The sequence below is a fragment of the Salvelinus alpinus genome, chromosome 12 (assembly GCF_045679555.1).
Source record: "Salvelinus alpinus chromosome 12, SLU_Salpinus.1, whole genome shotgun sequence".
Taxonomy (NCBI): domain Eukaryota; kingdom Metazoa; phylum Chordata; class Actinopteri; order Salmoniformes; family Salmonidae; genus Salvelinus; species Salvelinus alpinus.
In genome coordinates this window covers 31,925,008-31,944,190 of record NC_092097.1, presented here as the reverse complement: position 1 = coordinate 31,944,190, position 19,183 = coordinate 31,925,008, and the positions used below count along the sequence as shown (strand labels likewise).

Sequence of the window (19,183 nt, the reverse complement as noted above, 5' to 3'; positions counted from 1 at the left end):
GTTATTAAGGTCTTTGTTGTGTTTTAATAGATGATGTCACTGTAGTCTAGGATAGGAAGAAGCAGTTGGGTTAGTAAGGTCTTTGTTGTGTTTTAATAGATGATGTCACCATAGTCTAGGATAGGAAGCAGCAGTTGGGTTACTAAGCTCTTTGTTGTGTTTTAATAGATGATGTCACTGTAGTCTAGGATAGGAAGCAGCAGTTGGGTTATTAAGGTCTTTGTTGTGTTTTAATAGATGATGTCACCATAGTCTAGGATAGGAAGCAGCAGTTGGGTTATTAAGGTCTTGGTTGTGTTTTAATAGATGATGTCACCATAGTCTAGGATAGGAAGCAGCAGTTGGGTTATTAAGGTCTTTGTTGTGTTTTAATAGATGATGTCACCATAGTCTAGGATAGGAAGCAGCAGTTGGGTTATTAAGGTCTTTGTTGTGTTTTAATAGATGATGTCACTGTAGTCTAGGATAGGAAGCAGCAGTTGGGTTACTAAGGTCTTTGTTGTGTTTTAATAGATGATGTCACTGTAGTCTAGGATTGGAAGCAGCAGTTGGGTTAGTAAGGTCTTGGTTGTGTTTTAATAGATGATGTCACCATAGTCTAGGATAGGAAGCAGCAGTTGGGTTATTAAGGTCTTGGTTGTGTTTTAATAGAGTATGTCACCATAGTCTAGGATAGGAAGCAGCAGTTGGGTTATTAAGGTCTTTGTTGTGTTTTAATAGATGATGTCACTGTAGTCTAGGATAGGAAGCAGCAGTTGGGTTATTAAGGTCTTGGTTGTGTTTTAATAGATGATGTCACTGTAGTCTAGGATAGGAAGCAGCAGTTGGGTTATTAAGGTCTTGGTTGTGTTTTAATAGATGATGTCACCATAGTCTAGGATAGGAAGCAGCAGTTGGGTTATTAAGGTCTTGGTTGTGTTTTAATAGATGATGTCACCATAGTCTAGGATAGGAAGCAGCAGTTGGGTTATTAAGGTCTTGGTTGTGTTTTAATAGATGATGTCACCATAGTCTAGGATAGGAAGCAGCAGTTGGATTACTAAGGTCTTTGTTGTGTTTTAATAGATGATGTCACCAAAGTCTAGGATAGGAAGCAGCAGTTGGGTTATTAAGGTCTTGGTTGTGTTTTAATAGATGATGTCACCATAGTCTAGGATAGGAAGCAGCAGTTGGGTTACTAAGGTCTTTGTTGTGTTTTAATAGATGATGTCACTGTAGTCTAGGATAGGAAGCAGCAGTTGGGTTAGTAAGGTCTTGGTTGTGTTTTAATAGATGATGTCACCATAGTCTAGGATAGGAAGCAGCAGTTGGGTTACTAAAGTCTTTGTTGTGTTTTAATAGATGATGTCACCATAGTCTAGGATAGGAAGCAGCAGTTGGGTTATTAAGGTCTTTGTTGTGTTTTAATAGATGATGTCACTGTAGTCTAGGATAGGAAGCAGCAGTTGGGGTAGTAAGGTCTTTGTTGTGTTTTAATAGATGATGTCACTGTAGTCTAGGATAGGAAGAAGCAGTTGGGTTATTAAGGTCTTTGTTGTGTTTTAATAGATGATGTCACTGTAGTCTAGGATAGGAAGCAGCAGTTGGGTTAGTAAGGTCTTTGTTGTGTTTTAATAGATGATGTCACTGTAGTCTAGGATAGGAAGAAGCAGTTGGGTTATTAGGTCTTTGTTGTGTTTTAATAGATGATGTCACTGTAGTCTAGGATAGGAAGCAGCAGTTGGGTTAGTAAGGTCTTTGTTGTGTTTTAATAGATGATGTCACCATAGTCTAGGATAGGAAGAAGCAGTTGGGTTATTAAGGTCTTTGTTGTGTTTTAATAGATGATGTCACTGTAGTCTAGGATAGGAAGCAGCAGTTTGGTTAGTAAGGTCTTTGTTGTGTTTTAATAGATGATGTCACTGTAGTCTAGGATAGGAAGCAGCAGTTGGGTTATTAAGGTCTTTGTTGTGTTTTAATAGATGATGTCACCATAGTCTAGGATAGGAAGCAGCAGTTGGGTTATTAAGGTCTTGGTTGTGTTTTAATAGAGTATGTCACCATAGTCTAGGATAGGAAGCAGCAGTTGGGTTATTAAGGTCTTTGTTGTGTTTTAATAGATGATGTCACTGTAGTCTAGGATAGGAAGCAGCAGTTGGGTTATTAAGGTCTTGGTTGTGTTTTAATAGATGATGTCACTGTAGTCTAGGATAGGAAGCAGCAGTTGGGTTATTAAGGTCTTGGTTGTGTTTTAATAGATGATGTCACCATAGTCTAGGATAGGAAGCAGCAGTTGGGTTATTAAGGTCTTGGTTGTGTTTTAATAGATGATGTCACCATAGTCTAGGATAGGAAGCAGCAGTTGGGTTATTAAGGTCTTGGTTGTGTTTTAATAGATGATGTCACCATAGTCTAGGATAGGAAGCAGCAGTTGGGTTACTAAGGTCTTTGTTGTGTTTTAATAGATGATGTCACCAAAGTCTAGGATAGGAAGCAGCAGTTGGGTTATTAAGGTCTTGGTTGTGTTTTAATAGATGATGTCACCATAGTCTAGGATAGGAAGCAGCAGTTGGGTTACTAAGGTCTTTGTTGTGTTTTAATAGATGATGTCACTGTAGTCTAGGATAGGAAGCAGCAGTTGGGTTAGTAAGGTCTTGGTTGTGTTTTAATAGATGATGTCACCATAGTCTAGGATAGGAAGCAGCAGTTGGGTTACTAAGGTCTTTGTTGTGTTTTAATAGATGATGTCACCATAGTCTAGGATAGGAAGCAGCAGTTGGGTTATTAAGGTCTTTGTTGTGTTTTAATAGATGATGTCACTGTAGTCTAGGATAGGAAGCAGCAGTTGGGGTAGTAAGGTCTTTGTTGTGTTTTAATAGATGATGTCACTGTAGTCTAGGATAGGAAGAAGCAGTTGGGTTATTAAGGTCTTTGTTGTGTTTTAATAGATGATGTCACTGTAGTCTAGGATAGGAAGCAGCAGTTGGGTTAGTAAGGTCTTTGTTGTGTTTTAATAGATGATGTCACTGTAGTCTAGGATAGGAAGAAGCAGTTGGGTTATTAGGTCTTTGTTGTGTTTTAATAGATGATGTCACTGTAGTCTAGGATAGGAAGCAGCAGTTGGGTTAGTAAGGTCTTTGTTGTGTTTTAATAGATGATGTCACTGTAGTCTAGGATAGGAAGAAGCAGTTGGGTTATTAAGGTCTTTGTTGTGTTTTAATAGATGATGTCACTGTAGTCTAGGATAGGAAGCAGCAGTTTGGTTAGTAAGGTCTTTGTTGTGTTTTAATAGATGATGTCACCATAGTCTAGGATAGGAAGCAGCAGTTGGGTTAGTAAGGTCTTGGTTGTGTTTTAATAGATGATGTCACCATAGTCTAGGATAGGAAGAAGCAGTTGGGTTATTAAGGTCTTTGTTGTGTTTTAATAGATGATGTCACCATAGTCTAGGATAGGAAGCAGCAGTTGGGTTATTAAGGTCTTTGTTGTGTTTTAATAGATGATGTCACTGTAGTCTAGGATAGGAAGCAGCAGTTGGGTTAGTAAGGTCTTTGTTGTGTTTTAATAGATGATGTCACTGTAGTCTAGGATAGGAAGCAGCAGTTGTGTTATTAAGGTCTTTGTTGTGTTTTAATAGATGATGTCACTGTAGTCTAGGATAGGAAGCAGCAGTTGGGTTACTAAGGTCTTTGTTGTGTTTTAATAGATGATGTCACTGTAGTCTAGGATAGGAAGCAGCAGTTGGGTTATTAAGGTCTTTGTTGTGTTTTAATAGATGATGTCACCATAGTCTAGGATAGGAAGCAGCAGTTGGGTTATTAAGGTCTTGGTTGTGTTTTAATAGATGATGTCACCATAGTCTAGGATAGGAAGCAGCAGTTGGGTTATTAAGGTCTTTGTTGTGTTTTAATAGATGATGTCACTGTAGTCTAGGATAGGAAGCAGCAGTTGGGTTAGTAAGGTCTTGGTTGTGTTTTAATAGATGATGTCACCATAGTCTAGGATAGGAAGCAGCAGTTGGGTTATTAAGGTCTTGGTTGTGTTTTAATAGAGTATGTCACCATAGTCTAGGATAGGAAGCAGCAGTTGGGTTATTAAGGTCTTTGTTGTGTTTTAATAGATGATGTCACTGTAGTCTAGGATAGGAAGCAGCAGTTGGGTTATTAAGGTCTTGGTTGTGTTTTAATAGATGATGTCACTGTAGTCTAGGATAGGAAGCAGCAGTTGGGTTATTAAGGTCTTGGTTGTGTTTTAATAGATGATGTCACCATAGTCTAGGATAGGAAGCAGCAGTTGGGTTATTAAGGTCTTGGTTGTGTTTTAATAGATGATGTCACCATAGTCTAGGATAGGAAGCAGCAGTTGGATTACTAAGGTCTTTGTTGTGTTTTAATAGATGATGTCACCAAAGTCTAGGATAGGAAGCAGCAGTTGGGTTATTAAGGTCTTGGTTGTGTTTTAATAGATGATGTCACCATAGTCTAGGATAGGAAGCAGCAGTTGGGTTACTAAGGTCTTTGTTGTGTTTTAATAGATGATGTCACTGTAGTCTAGGATAGGAAGCAGCAGTTGGGTTAGTAAGGTCTTGGTTGTGTTTTAATAGATGATGTCACCATAGTCTAGGATAGGAAGAAGCAGTTGGGTTATTATGGTCTTGGTTGTGTTTTAATAGATGATGTCACCATAGTCTAGGATAGGAAGCAGCAGTTGGGTTATTAAGGTCTTTGTTGTGTTTTAATAGATGATGTCACCATAGTCTAGGATAGGAAGCAGCAGTTGGGTTAGTAAGGTCTTTGTTGTGTTTTAATAGATGATGTCACCAAAGTCTAGGATAGGAAGCAGCAGTTGGGTTAGTAAGGTCTTGGTTGTGTTTTAATAGATGATGTCACTGTAGTCTAGGATAGGAAGCAGCAGTTGGGTTATTAAGGTCTTTGTTGTGTTTTAATAGATGATGTCACCATAGTCTAGGATAGGAAGCAGCAGTTGGGTTAGTAAGGTCTTGGTTGTGTTTTAATAGATGATGTCACCATAGTCTAGGATAGGAAGCAGCAGTTGGGTTAGTAAGGTCTTTGTTGTGTTTTAATATATGATGTCACTGTAGTCTAGGATAGGAAGAAGCAGTTGGGTTACTAAGGTCTTTGTTGTGTTTTAATAGATGATGTCACTGTAGTCTAGGATAGGAAGCAGCAGTTGGGTTATTAAGGTCTTTGTTGTGTTTTAATAGATGATGTCACTGTAGTCTAGGATAGGAAGAAGCAGTTGGGTTAGTAAGGTCTTTGTTGTGTTTTAATAGATGATGTCACCATAGTCTAGGATAGGAAGCAGCAGTTGGGTTACTAAGCTCTTTGTTGTGTTTTAATAGATGATGTCACTGTAGTCTAGGATAGGAAGCAGCAGTTGGGTTATTAAGGTCTTTGTTGTGTTTTAATAGATGATGTCACCATAGTCTAGGATAGGAAGCAGCAGTTGGGTTATTAAGGTCTTGGTTGTGTTTTAATAGATGATGTCACCATAGTCTAGGATAGGAAGCAGCAGTTGGGTTATTAAGGTCTTTGTTGTGTTTTAATAGATGATGTCACCATAGTCTAGGATAGGAAGCAGCAGTTGGGTTATTAAGGTCTTTGTTGTGTTTTAATAGATGATGTCACTGTAGTCTAGGATAGGAAGCAGCAGTTGGGTTACTAAGGTCTTTGTTGTGTTTTAATAGATGATGTCACTGTAGTCTAGGATAGGAAGCAGCAGTTGGGTTAGTAAGGTCTTGGTTGTGTTTTAATATATGATGTCACCATAGTCTAGGATAGGAAGCAGCAGTTGGGTTATTAAGGTCTTGGTTGTGTTTTAATAGAGTATGTCACCATAGTCTAGGATAGGAAGCAGCAGTTGGGTTATTAAGGTCTTTGTTGTGTTTTAATAGATGATGTCACTGTAGTCTAGGATAGGAAGCAGCAGTTGGGTTATTAAGGTCTTGGTTGTGTTTTAATAGATGATGTCACCGTAGTCTAGGATAGGAAGCAGCAGTTGGGTTATTAAGGTCTTGGTTGTGTTTTAATAGATGATGTCACCATAGTCTAGGATAGGAAGCAGCAGTTGGGTTATTAAGGTCTTGGTTGTGTTTTAATAGATGATGTCACCATAGTCTAGGATAGGAAGCAGCAGTTGGGTTATTAAGGTCTTGGTTGTGTTTTAATAGATGATGTCACCATAGTCTAGGATAGGAAGCAGCAGTTGGGTTACTAAGGTCTTGGTTGTGTTTTAATAGATGATGTCACCATAGTCTAGGATAGGAAGCAGCAGTTGGGTTACTAAGGTCTTTGTTGTGTTTTAATAGATGATGTCACTGTAGTCTAGGATAGGAAGCAGCAGTTGGGTTAGTAAGGTCTTGGTTGTGTTTTAATAGATGATGTCACCATAGTCTAGGATAGGAAGCAGCAGTTGGGTTACTAAGGTCTTTGTTGTGTTTTAATAGATGATGTCACCATAGTCTAGGATAGGAAGCAGCAGTTGGGTTATTAAGGTCTTTGTTGTGTTTTAATAGATGATGTCACTGTAGTCTAGGATAGGAAGCAGCAGTTGGGGTAGTAAGGTCTTTGTTGTGTTTTAATAGATGATGTCACTGTAGTCTAGGATAGGAAGAAGCAGTTGGGTTATTAAGGTCTTTGTTGTGATTTAATAGATGATGTCACTGTAGTCTAGGATAGGAAGCAGCAGTTGGGTTAGTAAGGTCTTTGTTGTGTTTTAATAGATGATGTCACTGTAGTCTAGGATAGGAAGAAGCAGTTGGGTTATTAGGTCTTTGTTGTGTTTTAATAGATGATGTCACTGTAGTCTAGGATAGGAAGCAGCAGTTGGGTTAGTAAGGTCTTTGTTGTGTTTTAATAGATGATGTCACTGTAGTCTAGGATAGGAAGAAGCAGTTGGGTTATTAAGGTCTTTGTTGTGTTTTAATAGATGATGTCACTGTAGTCTAGGATAGGAAGCAGCAGTTTGGTTAGTAAGGTCTTTGTTGTGTTTTAATAGATGATGTCACTGTAGTCTAGGATAGGAAGCAGCAGTTGGGTTATTAAGGTCTTTGTTGTGTTTTAATAGATGATGTCACCGTAGTCTAGGATAGGAAGCAGCAGTTGGGTTAGTAAGGTCTTGGTTGTGTTTTAATAGATGATGTCACCATAGTCTAGGATAGGAAGAAGCAGTTGGGTTAGTAAGGTCTTTGTTGTGTTTTAATAGATGATGTCACCATAGTCTAGGATAGGAAGCAGCAGTTGGGTTATTAAGGTCTTTGTTGTGTTTTAATAGATGATGTCACTGTAGTCTAGGATAGGAAGCAGCAGTTGGGTTAGTAAGGTCTTTGTTGTGTTTTAATAGATGATGTCACTGTAGTCTAGGATAGGAAGCAGCAGTTGTGTTATTAAGGTCTTTGTTGTGTTTTAATAGATGATGTCACTGTAGTCTAGGATAGGAAGCAGCAGTTGGGTTATTAAGGTCTTTGTTGTGTTTTAATAGATGATGTCACCATAGTCTAGGATAGGAAGCAGCAGTTGGGTTATTAAGGTCTTTGTTGTGTTTTAATAGATGATGTCACTGTAGTCTAGGATAGGAAGCAGCAGTTGGGTTACTAAGGTCTTTGTTGTGTTTTAATAGATGATGTCACTGTAGTCTAGGATAGGAAGCAGCAGTTGGGTTAGTAAGGTCTTGGTTGTGTTTTAATAGATGATGTCACCATAGTCTAGGATAGGAAGCAGCAGTTGGGTTATTAAGGTCTTTGTTGTGTTTTAATAGAGTATGTCACCATAGTCTAGGATAGGAAGCAGCAGTTGGGTTATTAAGGTCTTTGTTGTGTTTTAATAGATGATGTCACTGTAGTCTAGGATAGGAAGCAGCAGTTGGGTTACTAAGGTCTTTGTTGTGTTTTAATAGATGATGTCACCATAGTCTAGGATAGGAAGCAGCAGTTGGGTTATTAAGGTCTTTGTTGTGTTTTAATAGATGATGTCACTGTAGTCTAGGATAGGAAGCAGCAGTTGGGGTAGTAAGGTCTTTGTTGTGTTTTAATAGATGATGTCACTGTAGTCTAGGATAGGAAGAAGCAGTTGGGTTATTAAGGTCTTTGTTGTGTTTTAATAGATGATGTCACTGTAGTCTAGGATAGGAAGCAGCAGTTGGGTTAGTAAGGTCTTTGTTGTGTTTTAATAGATGATGTCACTGTAGTCTAGGATAGGAAGAAGCAGTTGGGTTATTAGGTCTTTGTTGTGTTTTAATAGATGATGTCACTGTAGTCTAGGATAGGAAGCAGCAGTTGGGTTAGTAAGGTCTTTGTTGTGTTTTAATAGATGATGTCACTGTAGTCTAGGATAGGAAGAAGCAGTTGGGTTATTAAGGTCTTTGTTGTGTTTTAATAGATGATGTCACTGTAGTCTAGGATAGGAAGCAGCAGTTTGGTTAGTAAGGTCTTTGTTGTGTTTTAATAGATGATGTCACTGTAGTCTAGGATAGGAAGCAGCAGTTGGGTTATTAAGGTCTTTGTTGTGTTTTAATAGATGATGTCACCATAGTCTAGGATAGGAAGCAGCAGTTGGGTTAGTAAGGTCTTGGTTGTGTTTTAATAGATGATGTCACCATAGTCTAGGATAGGAAGAAGCAGTTGGGTTATTAAGGTCTTTGTTGTGTTTTAATAGATGATGTCACCATAGTCTAGGATAGGAAGCAGCAGTTGGGTTATTAAGGTCTTTGTTGTGTTTTAATAGATGATGTCACTGTAGTCTAGGATAGGAAGCAGCAGTTGGGTTAGAAAGGTCTTTGTTGTGTTTTAATAGATGATGTCACTGTAGTCTAGGATAGGAAGCAGCAGTTGTGTTATTAAGGTCTTTGTTGTGTTTTAATAGATGATGTCACCATAGTCTAGGATAGGAAGCAGCAGTTGGGTTAGTAAGGTCTTGGTTGTGTTTTAATAGATGATGTCACCATAGTCTAGGATAGGAAGAAGCAGTTGGGTTATTAAGGTCTTTGTTGTGTTTTAATAGATGATGTCACCATAGTCTAGGATAGGAAGCAGCAGTTGGGTTATTAAGGTCTTTGTTGTGTTTTAATAGATGATGTCACTGTAGTCTAGGATAGGAAGCAGCAGTTGGGTTACTAAGGTCTTTGTTGTGTTTTAATAGATGATGTCACTGTAGTCTAGGATAGGAAGCAGCAGTTGGGTTATTAAGGTCTTTGTTGTGTTTTAATAGATGATGTCACTGTAGTCTAGGATAGGAAGCAGCCTTTGGGTTATTAAGGTCTTTGTTGTGTTTTAATAGATGATGTCACTGTAGTCTAGGATAGGAAGCAGCAGTTGGGTTACTAAGGTCTTTGTTGTGTTTTAATAGATGATGTCACCATTGTCTAGGATAGGAAGCAGCAGTTGGGTTATTAAGGTCTTGGTTGTGTTTTATTAGATGATGTCACCATAGTCTAGGATAGGAAGCAGCAGTTGGGTTATTAAGGTCTTTGTTGTGTTTTAATAGATGATGTCACTGTAGTCTAGGATAGGAAGCAGCAGTTGGGTTACTAAGGTCTTTGTTGTGTTTTAATAGATGATGTCACCATAGTCTAGGATAGGAAGCAGCAGTTGGGTTATTAAGGTCTTTGTTGTGTTTTAATAGATGATGTCACTGTAGTCTAGGATAGGAAGCAGCAGTTGGGTTAGTAAGGTCTTGGTTTTGTTTTAATAGATGATGTCACCATAGTCTAGGATAGGAAGCAGCAGTTGGGTTATTAAGGTCTTGGTTGTGTTTTAATAGAGTATGTCACCATAGTCTAGGATAGGAAGCAGCAGTTGGGTTATTAAGGTCTTTGTTGTGTTTTAATAGATGATGTCACTGTAGTCTAGGATAGGAAGCAGCAGTTGGGTTAGTAAGGTCTTTGTTGTGTTTTAATAGATGATGTCACTGTAGTCTAGGATAGGAAGCAGCAGTTGTGTTATTAAGGTCTTTGTTGTGTTTTAATAGATGATGTCACCATAGTCTAGGATAGGAAGCAGCAGTTGGGTTAGTAAGGTCTTTGTTGTGTTTTAATAGATGATGTCACCATAGTCTAGGATAGGAAGCAGCAGTTGGGTTATTAAGGTCTTGGTTGTGTTTTAATAGATGATGTCACCATAGTCTAGGATAGGAAGAAGCAGTTGGGTTAGTAAGGTCTTGGTTGTGTTTTAATAGATGATGTCACCATAGTCTAGGATAGGAAGAAGCAGTTGGGTTATTAAGGTCTTGGTTGTGTTTTAATAGATGATGTCACTGTAGTCTAGGATAGGAAGCAGCAGTTGGGTTATTAAGGTCTTTGTTGTGTTTTAATAGATGATGTCACCATAGTCTAGGATAGGAAGCAGCAGTTGGGTTATTAAGGTCTTTGTTGTGTTTTAATAGATGATGTCACCATAGTCTAGGATAGGAAGCAGCAGTTGGGTTAGTAAGGTATTTGTTGTGTTTTAATAGATGATGTCACCATAGTCTAGGATAGGAAGCAGCAGTTGGGTTAGTAAGGTCTTGGTTGTGTTTTAATAGATGATGTCACTGTAGTCTAGGATAGGAAGCAGCAGTTGGGTTACTAATGTCTTTGTTGTGTTTTAATAGATGATGTCACTGTAGTCTAGGATAGGAAGCAGCAGTTGGGTTAGTAAGGTCTTTGTTGTGTTTTAATAGATGATGTCACTGTAGTCTAGGATAGGAAGAAGCAGTTGGGTTACTAAGGTCTTTGTTGTGTTTTAATAGATGATGTCACTGTAGTCTAGGATAGGAAGCAGCAGTTGGGTTATTAAGGTCTTTGTTGTGTTTTAATAGATGATGTCACTGTAGTCTAGGATAGGAAGCAGCAGTTGGGTTACTAAGGTCTTTGTTGTGTTTTAATAGATGATGTCACTGTAGTCTAGGATAGGAAGCAGCAGTTGGGTTATTAAGGTCTTTGTTGTGTTTTAATAGATGATGTCACCATAGTCTAGGATAGGAAGCAGCAGTTGGGTTAGTAAGGTCTTGGTTGTGTTTTAATAGATGATGTCACTGTAGTCTAGGATAGGAAGAAGCAGTTGGGTTACTAAGGTCTTTGTTGTGTTTTAATAGATGATGTCACTGTAGTCTAGGATAGGAAGCAGCAGTTGGGTTATTAAGGTCTTTGTTGTGTTTTAATAGATGATGTCACTGTAGTATAGGATAGGAAGAAGCAGTTGGGTTAGTAAGGTCTTTGTTGTGTTTTAATAGATGATGTCACCATAGTCTAGGATAGGAAGCAGCAGTTGGGTTACTAAGGTCTTTGTTGTGTTTTAATAGATGATGTCACTGTAGTCTAGGATAGGAAGCAGCAGTTGTGTTATTAAGGTCTTTGTTGTGTTTTAATAGATGATGTCACCATAGTCTAGGATAGGAAGCAGCAGTTGGGTTAGTAAGGTCTTGGTTGTGTTTTAATAGATGATGTCACCATAGTCTAGGATAGGAAGAAGCAGTTGGGTTATTAAGGTCTTTGTTGTGTTTTAATAGATGATGTCACCATAGTCTAGGATAGGAAGCAGCAGTTTGGTTATTAAGGTCTTTGTTGTGTTTTAATAGATGATGTCACTGTAGTCTAGGATAGGAAGCAGCAGTTGGGTTACTAAGGTCTTTGTTGTGTTTTAATAGATGATGTCACTGTAGTCTAGGATAGGAAGCAGCAGTTGGGTTATTAAGGTCTTTGTTGTGTTTTAATAGATGATGTCACTGTAGTCTAGGATAGGAAGCAGCAGTTGGGTTATTAAGGTCTTTGTTGTGTTTTAATAGATGATGTCACTGTAGTCTAGGATAGGAAGCAGCAGTTGGGTTACTAAGGTCTTTGTTGTGTTTTAATAGATGATGTCACCATAGTCTAGGATAGGAAGCAGCAGTTGGGTTATTAAGGTCTTGGTTGTGTTTTAATAGATGACGTCACCATAGTCTAGGATAGGAAGCAGCAGTTGGGTTATTAAGGTCTTTGTTGTGTTTTAATAGATGATGTCACCATAGTCTAGGATAGGAAGCAGCAGTTGGGTTATTAATGTCTTTGTTGTGTTTTAATAGATGATGTCACTGTAGTCTAGGATAGGAAGCAGCAGTTGGGTTACTAAGGTCTTTGTTGTGTTTTAATAGATGATGTCACTGTAGTCTAGGATAGGAAGCAGCAGTTGGGTTAGTAAGGTCTTGGTTGTGTTTTAATAGATGATGTCACCATAGTCTAGGATAGGAAGCAGCAGTTGGGTTATTAAGGTCTTGGTTGTGTTTTAATAGATGATGTCACCATAGTCTAGGATAGGAAGCAGCAGTTGGGTTATTAAGGTCTTTGTTGTGTTTTAATAGATGATGTCACTGTAGTCTAGGATAGGAAGCAGCAGTTGGGTTATTAAGGTCTTGGTTGTGTTTTAATAGATGATGTCACTGTAGTCTAGGATAGGAAGCAGCAGTTGGGTTATTAAGGTCTTGGTTGTGTTTTAATAGATGATGTCACCATAGTCTAGGATAGGAAGCAGCAGTTGGGTTATTAAGGTCTTGGTTGTGTTTTAATAGATGATGTCACCATAGTCTAGGATAGGAAGCAGCAGTTGGGTTATTAAGGTCTTGGTTGTGTTTTAATAGATGATGTCACCATAGTCTAGGATAGGAAGCAGCAGTTGGGTTACTAAGGTCTTTGTTGTGTTTTAATAGATGATGTCACCATAGTCTAGGATAGGAAGCAGCAGTTGGGTTATTAAGGTCTTGGTTGTGTTTTAATAGATGATGTCACCATAGTCTAGGATAGGAAGCAGCAGTTGGGTTATTAATGTCTTTGTTGTGTTTTAATAGATGATGTCACCATAGTCTAGGATAGGAAGCAGCAGTTGGGTTACTAAGGTCTTTGTTGTGTTTTAATAGATGATGTCACTGTAGTCTAGGATAGGAAGCAGCAGTTGGGTTAGTAAGGTCTTGGTTGTGTTTTAATAGATGATGTCACCATAGTCTAGGATAGGAAGCAGCAGTTGGGTTACTAAGGTCTTTGTTGTGTTTTAATAGATGATGTCACCATAGTCTAGGATAGGAAGCAGCAGTTGGGTTATTAAGGTCTTTGTTGTGTTTTAATAGATGATGTCACTGTAGTCTAGGATAGGAAGCAGCAGTTGGGTTAGTAAGGTCTTTGTTGTGTTTTAATAGATGATGTCACTGTAGTCTAGGATAGGAAGAAGCAGTTGGGTTATTAAGGTCTTTGTTGTGTTTTAATAGATGATGTCACTGTAGTCTAGGATAGGAAGCAGCAGTTGGGTTAGTAAGGTCTTTGTTGTGTTTTAATAGATGATGTCACTGTAGTCTAGGATAGGAAGAAGCAGTTGGGTTATTAGGTCTTTGTTGTGTTTTAATAGATGATGTCACTGTAGTCTAGGATAGGAAGCAGCAGTTGGGTTAGTAAGGTCTTTGTTGTGTTTTAATAGATGATGTCACTGTAGTCTAGGATAGGAAGAAGCAGTTGGGTTATTAAGGTCTTTGTTGTGTTTTAATAGATGATGTCACTGTAGTCTAGGATAGGAAGCAGCAGTTTGGTTAGTAAGGTCTTTGTTGTGTTTTAATAGATGATGTCACTGTAGTCTAGGATAGGAAGCAGCAGTTGGGTTAGTAAGGTCTTTGTTGTGTTTTAATAGATGATGTCACTGTAGTCTAGGATAGGAAGCAGCAGTTGTGTTATTAAGGTCTTTGTTGTGTTTTAATAGACGATGTCACCATAGTCTAAGATAGGAAGCAGCAGTTGGGTTAGTAAGGTCTTGGTTGTGTTTTAATAGATGATGTCACCATAGTCTAGGATAGGAAGAAGCAGTTGGGTTATTAAGGTCTTTGTTGTGTTTTAATAGATGATGTCACCATAGTCTAGGATAGGAAGCAGCAGTTGGGTTATTAAGGTCTTTGTTGTGTTTTAATAGATGATGTCACTGTAGTCTAGGATAGGAAGCAGCAGTTGGGTTACTAAGGTCTTTGTTGTGTTTTAATAGATGATGTCACTGTAGTCTAGGATAGGAAGCAGCAGTTGGGTTATTAAGGTCTATGTTGTGTTTTAATAGATGATGTCACTGTAGTCTAGGATAGGAAGCAGCAGTTGGGTTATTAAGGTCTTTGTTGTGTTTTAATAGATGATGTCACTGTAGTCTAGGATAGGAAGCAGCAGTTGGGTTACTAAGGTCTTTGTTGTGTTTTAATAGATGATGTCACCATAGTCTAGGATAGGAAGCAGCAGTTGGGTTATTAAGGTTTTGGTTGTGTTTTAATAGATGATGTCACCATAGTCTAGGATAGGAAGCAGCAGTTGGGTTATTAAGGTCTTTGTTGTGTTTTAATAGATGATGTCACCATAGTCTAGGATAGGAAGCAGCAGTTGGGTTATTAAGGTCTTTGTTGTGTTTTAATAGATGATGTCACTGTAGTCTAGGATAGGAAGCAGCAGTTGGGTTACTAAGGTCTTTGTTGTGTTTTAATAGATGATGTCACTGTAGTCTAGGATAGGAAGCAGCAGTTGGGTTAGTAAGGTCTTGGTTGTGTTTTAATAGATGATGTCACCATAGTCTAGGATAGGAAGCAGCAGTTGGGTTATTAAGGTCTTGGTTGTGTTTTAATAGATGATGTCACCATAGTCTAGGATAGGAAGCAGCAGTTGGGTTATTAAGGTCTTTGTTGTGTTTTAATAGATGATGTCACTGTAGTCTAGGATAGGAAGCAGCAGTTGGGTTAGTAAGGTCTTTGTTGTGTTTTAATAGATGATGTCACTGTAGTCTAGGATAGGAAGCAGCAGTTGGGTTATTAAGGTCTTTCTTGTGTTTTAATAGATGATGTCACCATAGTCTAGGATAGGAAGCAGCAGTTGGGTTAGTAAGGTCTTTGTTGTGTTTTAATAGATGATGTCACTGTAGTCTAGGATAGGAAGCAGCAGTTGGGTTAGTAAGGTCTTTGTTGTGTTTTAATAGATGATGTCACTGTAGTCTAGGATAGGAAGCAGCAGTTGGGTTATTAAGGTCTTTGTTGTGTTTTAATAGATGATGTCACCATAGTCTAGGATAGGAAGCAGCAGTTGGGTTAGTAAGGTCTTGGTTGTGTTTTAATAGATGATGTCACCATAGTCTAGGATAGGAAGAAGCAGTTGGGTTATTAAGGTCTTTGTTGTGTTTTAATAGATGATGTCACCATAGTCTAGGATAGGAAGCAGCAGTTGGGTTATTAAGGTCTTTGTTGTGTTTTAATAGATGATGTCACTGTAGTCTAGGATAGGAAGCAGCAGTTGGGTTAGTAAGGTCTTTGTTGTGTTTTAATAGATGATGTCACTGTAGTCTAGGATAGGAAGCAGCAGTTGGGTTACTAAGGTCTTTGTTGTGTTTTAATAGATGATGTCACTGTAGTCTAGGATAGGAAGCAGCAGTTGGGTTAGTAAGGTCTTGGTTGTGTTTTAATAGATGATGTCACCATAGTCTAGGATAGGAAGCAGCAGTTGGGTTATTAAGGTCTTTGTTGTGTTTTAATAGTTGATGTCACCATAGTCTAGGATAGGAAGCAGCAGTTGGGTTACTAAGGTCTTTCTAATGGATACAGTAAAACGATCTTAGATCTGTATAGTAACCCAAGCTTATAGTTCATTGTTTTTCTAATATAATCAATATGCTTTCCAAAAGATCATTCAGAATGTATCTTCAAACCCAGATATTTCAAACAATCAACACTTTCAAACACCTGCATGAATTTTAAAATAGTCAGTTGTGAAGTTTTTTCTTTGCTGTGTACCAAACAGTATGATATATGACTTTGTTGGATTTAATACCAAATTATTTGGTAGAAACCATTTTTGTAATGTGTTAAAATTATATTGGATAGTTGCTTATATCAGAAAAGAAGGTGGGCCAATACTGAGCCTTGAGGTAGACCTCTACTGAGTTCAAGGTAGTGATTTATTTTATTTTAAATAACTAGGCAAGTCAGTTAAGAACCAATTCTTATTTTCAATGACGGCCTAGGAACAGTGGGTTGACTGCCTTGTTCAGGGGCAGAAAGACAGATTTTTACCTTGTCAGTTCGGGGATTTGATCTTGCAACCTTTTGGTTACTAGTCCAACGCTCTAACCACTAGAGAGTTTTCCTAGTAAGATAAAATGATCAACTAAACTATATGCTTTGATAAATCAATTAAATGATTACTAGGTTGTTTGGTGGAAATAAAAGTTTTGTCTTTGATACCGAAACTTTCAGATATAAAGAAAAGATGGAAAAAAGTTGGCGGTATGACAAAGTTGGCGGGAAAACATCTTAGTATGAAACATCTTAGTATGAAAGTAATTTTGGATGTATGTTTATGCTCAACGTCCTGATCATTGTAGCATTAATGTAGTACTATTCAATAGTTCCTGTAGGTTCATGCTCTACAACATTCGCAGAGTACGACCCTGCCTCACGCAGGAAGCGGCGCAGGTCCTAATCCAGGCACTTGTCATCTCCCGTCTGGATTACTGCAACTCGCTGTTGGCTGGGCTCCCTGCCTGTGCCATTAAACCCCTACAACTCATCCAGAACGCCGCAGCCCGTCTGGTGTTCAACTTTCCCAAGTTCTCTCACGTCACCCCGCTCCTCCGCTCTCTCCACTGGCTTCCAGTTGAAGCTCGCATCCGCTACAAGACCATGGTGCTTGCCTACGGAGCTGTGAGGGGAACGGCACCTCCGTACCTTCAGGCTCTGATCAGGCCCTACACCCAAACAAGGGCACTGCGTTCATCCACCTCTGGCCTGCTCGCCTCCCTACCTCTGAGGAAGTACAGTTCCCGCTCAGCCCAGTCAAAACTGTTCGCTGCTCTGGCACCCCAATGGTGGAACAAACTCCCTCACGACGCCAGGTCAGCGGAGTCAATCACCACCTTCCGGAGACACCTGAAACCCCACCTCTTTAAGGAATACCTAGGATAGGATAAAGTAATCCTTCTAACCCCCCCCCCCCTTAAAAGAGTTAGATGCACTATTGTAAAGTGGTTGTTCCACTGGATATCATAAGGTGAATGCACCAATTTGTAAGTCGCTCTGGATAAGAGCGTCTGCTAAATGACTTAAATGTAATGTAAATGTAGTTATATTGTATAGTTAGGTAGTTTTCCTGACCCTCCAACCTCACCAAGAAAAACTCTGGGTACTATTATGAAATGTAATTAACTTAACTCAATAGTTTCAAGTTCTACTAGTTGGTATTTAAGTACTGTCAACAATGATGCATGGTGAACTAACTCAAATGTTAATCAGGACAGAATACCCAACCTTTTAAACTTTAAACTCAAACAGTTCAAGGCAATTGGTTTTCTCAAACCATTTGAGTTAACGGGACTCATTATTCCAAGTCCATTGCAACTTACTCTAAAACGTAGTCCTTAACTTTGTCCAGTAAAACGTTGTAGTAGTGTTACATTTTTCTTTGTTCTCTCCAGCAGTGCCTCAGCATCCATCTGTCATTGATCTGAGTTCCTCTCCAGACCTCATTCCTGCAGTATTGATGCCTGTGTGTTTCATGTGGTTAGAGTCAGAGCCAGGGCACTTATAACAGAGCAGGCAGGGACATATTTCTACTGCTCATACTCACACAGCTCTATGTCTCTAAATGTCTGCTGGACAAAACAGGGGCAAGGAAATTACTGTATATTGGGACTGCTGGATGTGTGTGTGTCAGACTCTCTCTCTCATGTTTTAATTTGATTCACCTCTATGTGCAGTGCCATGTTATAAAGGGGCCCTTGTTCTGCCTTCTGGTATTCCAGACCAGAGAGAGGCCAGGCTGGCCCCAGGCCTGTACCCTGCCAACCCACCGCCCGCCCGCACCCCGCCACCCGCCTGCTTTACCACATGGAACCCTGCTTTCCTGGAAGGGCCACTTTTCTACACTTATAGTTACACTCCCTCTCTTTCTCTCTGGCTTTATTGTTTTTCTCTCTCTACTTTTCCTTCTCTTTCTTTAGGGTAGGGTAATGATCACAGAGCGATGCCACATGCTGAACCCCAACAAAGAATTCTCTGTCTATGTCCGTTTTTGTATCTTTCTTTTGGCATCCCTCTTCTATATTTCTTTCACAAAGAAAAGTGAAGGGAGGGGAATTTGCTTTTTACACTTTTTAATGCATATGCTACACTCCTAAAACCATCCCAACCCAAGATTAAGAGTTGTAACTGAGTAACATATCACAAAAGGGTGTATTTTTGAGTATGTTAATGTGGTGTGTGTATACATTATGTCTTGAAGATGGAGAGATGAAAAGTACAATTGAAAATGAAACATGAGTAACAGTACTTACACAATGCAGCCATTTCTTTCGGAAGGTCTGCCCCAAAACGTCCAAAGAGGCTGCTATTGGCCAGAAGGTCGAAAGGTGAGTGGCTCCTCATGGAGTTGAAGGCGAAGGGGTAAACGGCAGGTGAAAAGCCAGTCATGTGACTCACCTGCCGTTCCCTGTTGGTTGCCATAGCCTTGAGAGGATAATTTAGGTCCAGGATAGTTCCGGTCCCTTGTCACTCTTAGGCAGTTGTCTTACTGGAGCTGGTCCTGGGGGCCTGGAGAGGAAAGGGATAAGGAGGGGTGATGAGCTGAGGTGGGACCCACAGACGAGACACCAAGCCTGTGCAACGCTGCCTCAGATCCAGGCTCTCTGGAGGGAGAGATGATAATAGGAGGTTCGTTTCAATGCCTGTCTGTTAATCGCACACAGTTTTAAGTAGTCTACACAGCCACCTACAGATGTAGGATCTTAATTTGATCACTCTTTTGTTGCTGGGAATTTTCCTGCACTGCAGGACATGCAAACTTGTAGTTTATTTGAGCTATTAAAAGACTTCAAAGTTTTTAATTTCCACTTTGCAATTTCAGACTTGATTTGCCCTAAAAATAAATTATCAACCCCTACAAAAATGTCCATTAATTATAATCCACCTAATACTTTACATTTCCTGTTGCTGCAGGATTATTTTCCTGCTGTAGCAAACTGGCTCAAATTAAGATCTTAAGGGGTGACAGGTAGCCGAGCGGTTAAGAGCGTTGGGTCAGTAACCGAAAGGGCCAGTAACCTAAATTGAATCCCCAAGTCGACTAGGTGAAAGAACTGTCGATGTGCCCTTGAGCAAGGCACCTAACCCTAATTGCTCCTGTAAGTCACTCTGGATAAGAGTGTCTGCTAAATTACAAACATTTTAAACGTACAATACCGGTC

At 39.3% G+C, this 19,183-nt stretch overlaps 1 protein-coding gene across 1 annotated transcript in view; it reads right to left on the bottom strand.

The window, feature by feature from the left end:
• Positions 1-19,183, bottom strand: part of LOC139535878 (retinoic acid receptor gamma-A-like) — a 113,730-nt gene that overhangs the window by 77,146 nt on the left and 17,401 nt on the right. Inside the window, exon 2 of the mRNA XM_071335761.1 lies at positions 18,275-18,530. Within this exon, the coding sequence (XP_071191862.1) occupies positions 18,275-18,443 (169 nt within the window). The 5' untranslated portion in view covers positions 18,444-18,530. The remainder of the gene's footprint in view (positions 1-18,274; positions 18,531-19,183) is intronic.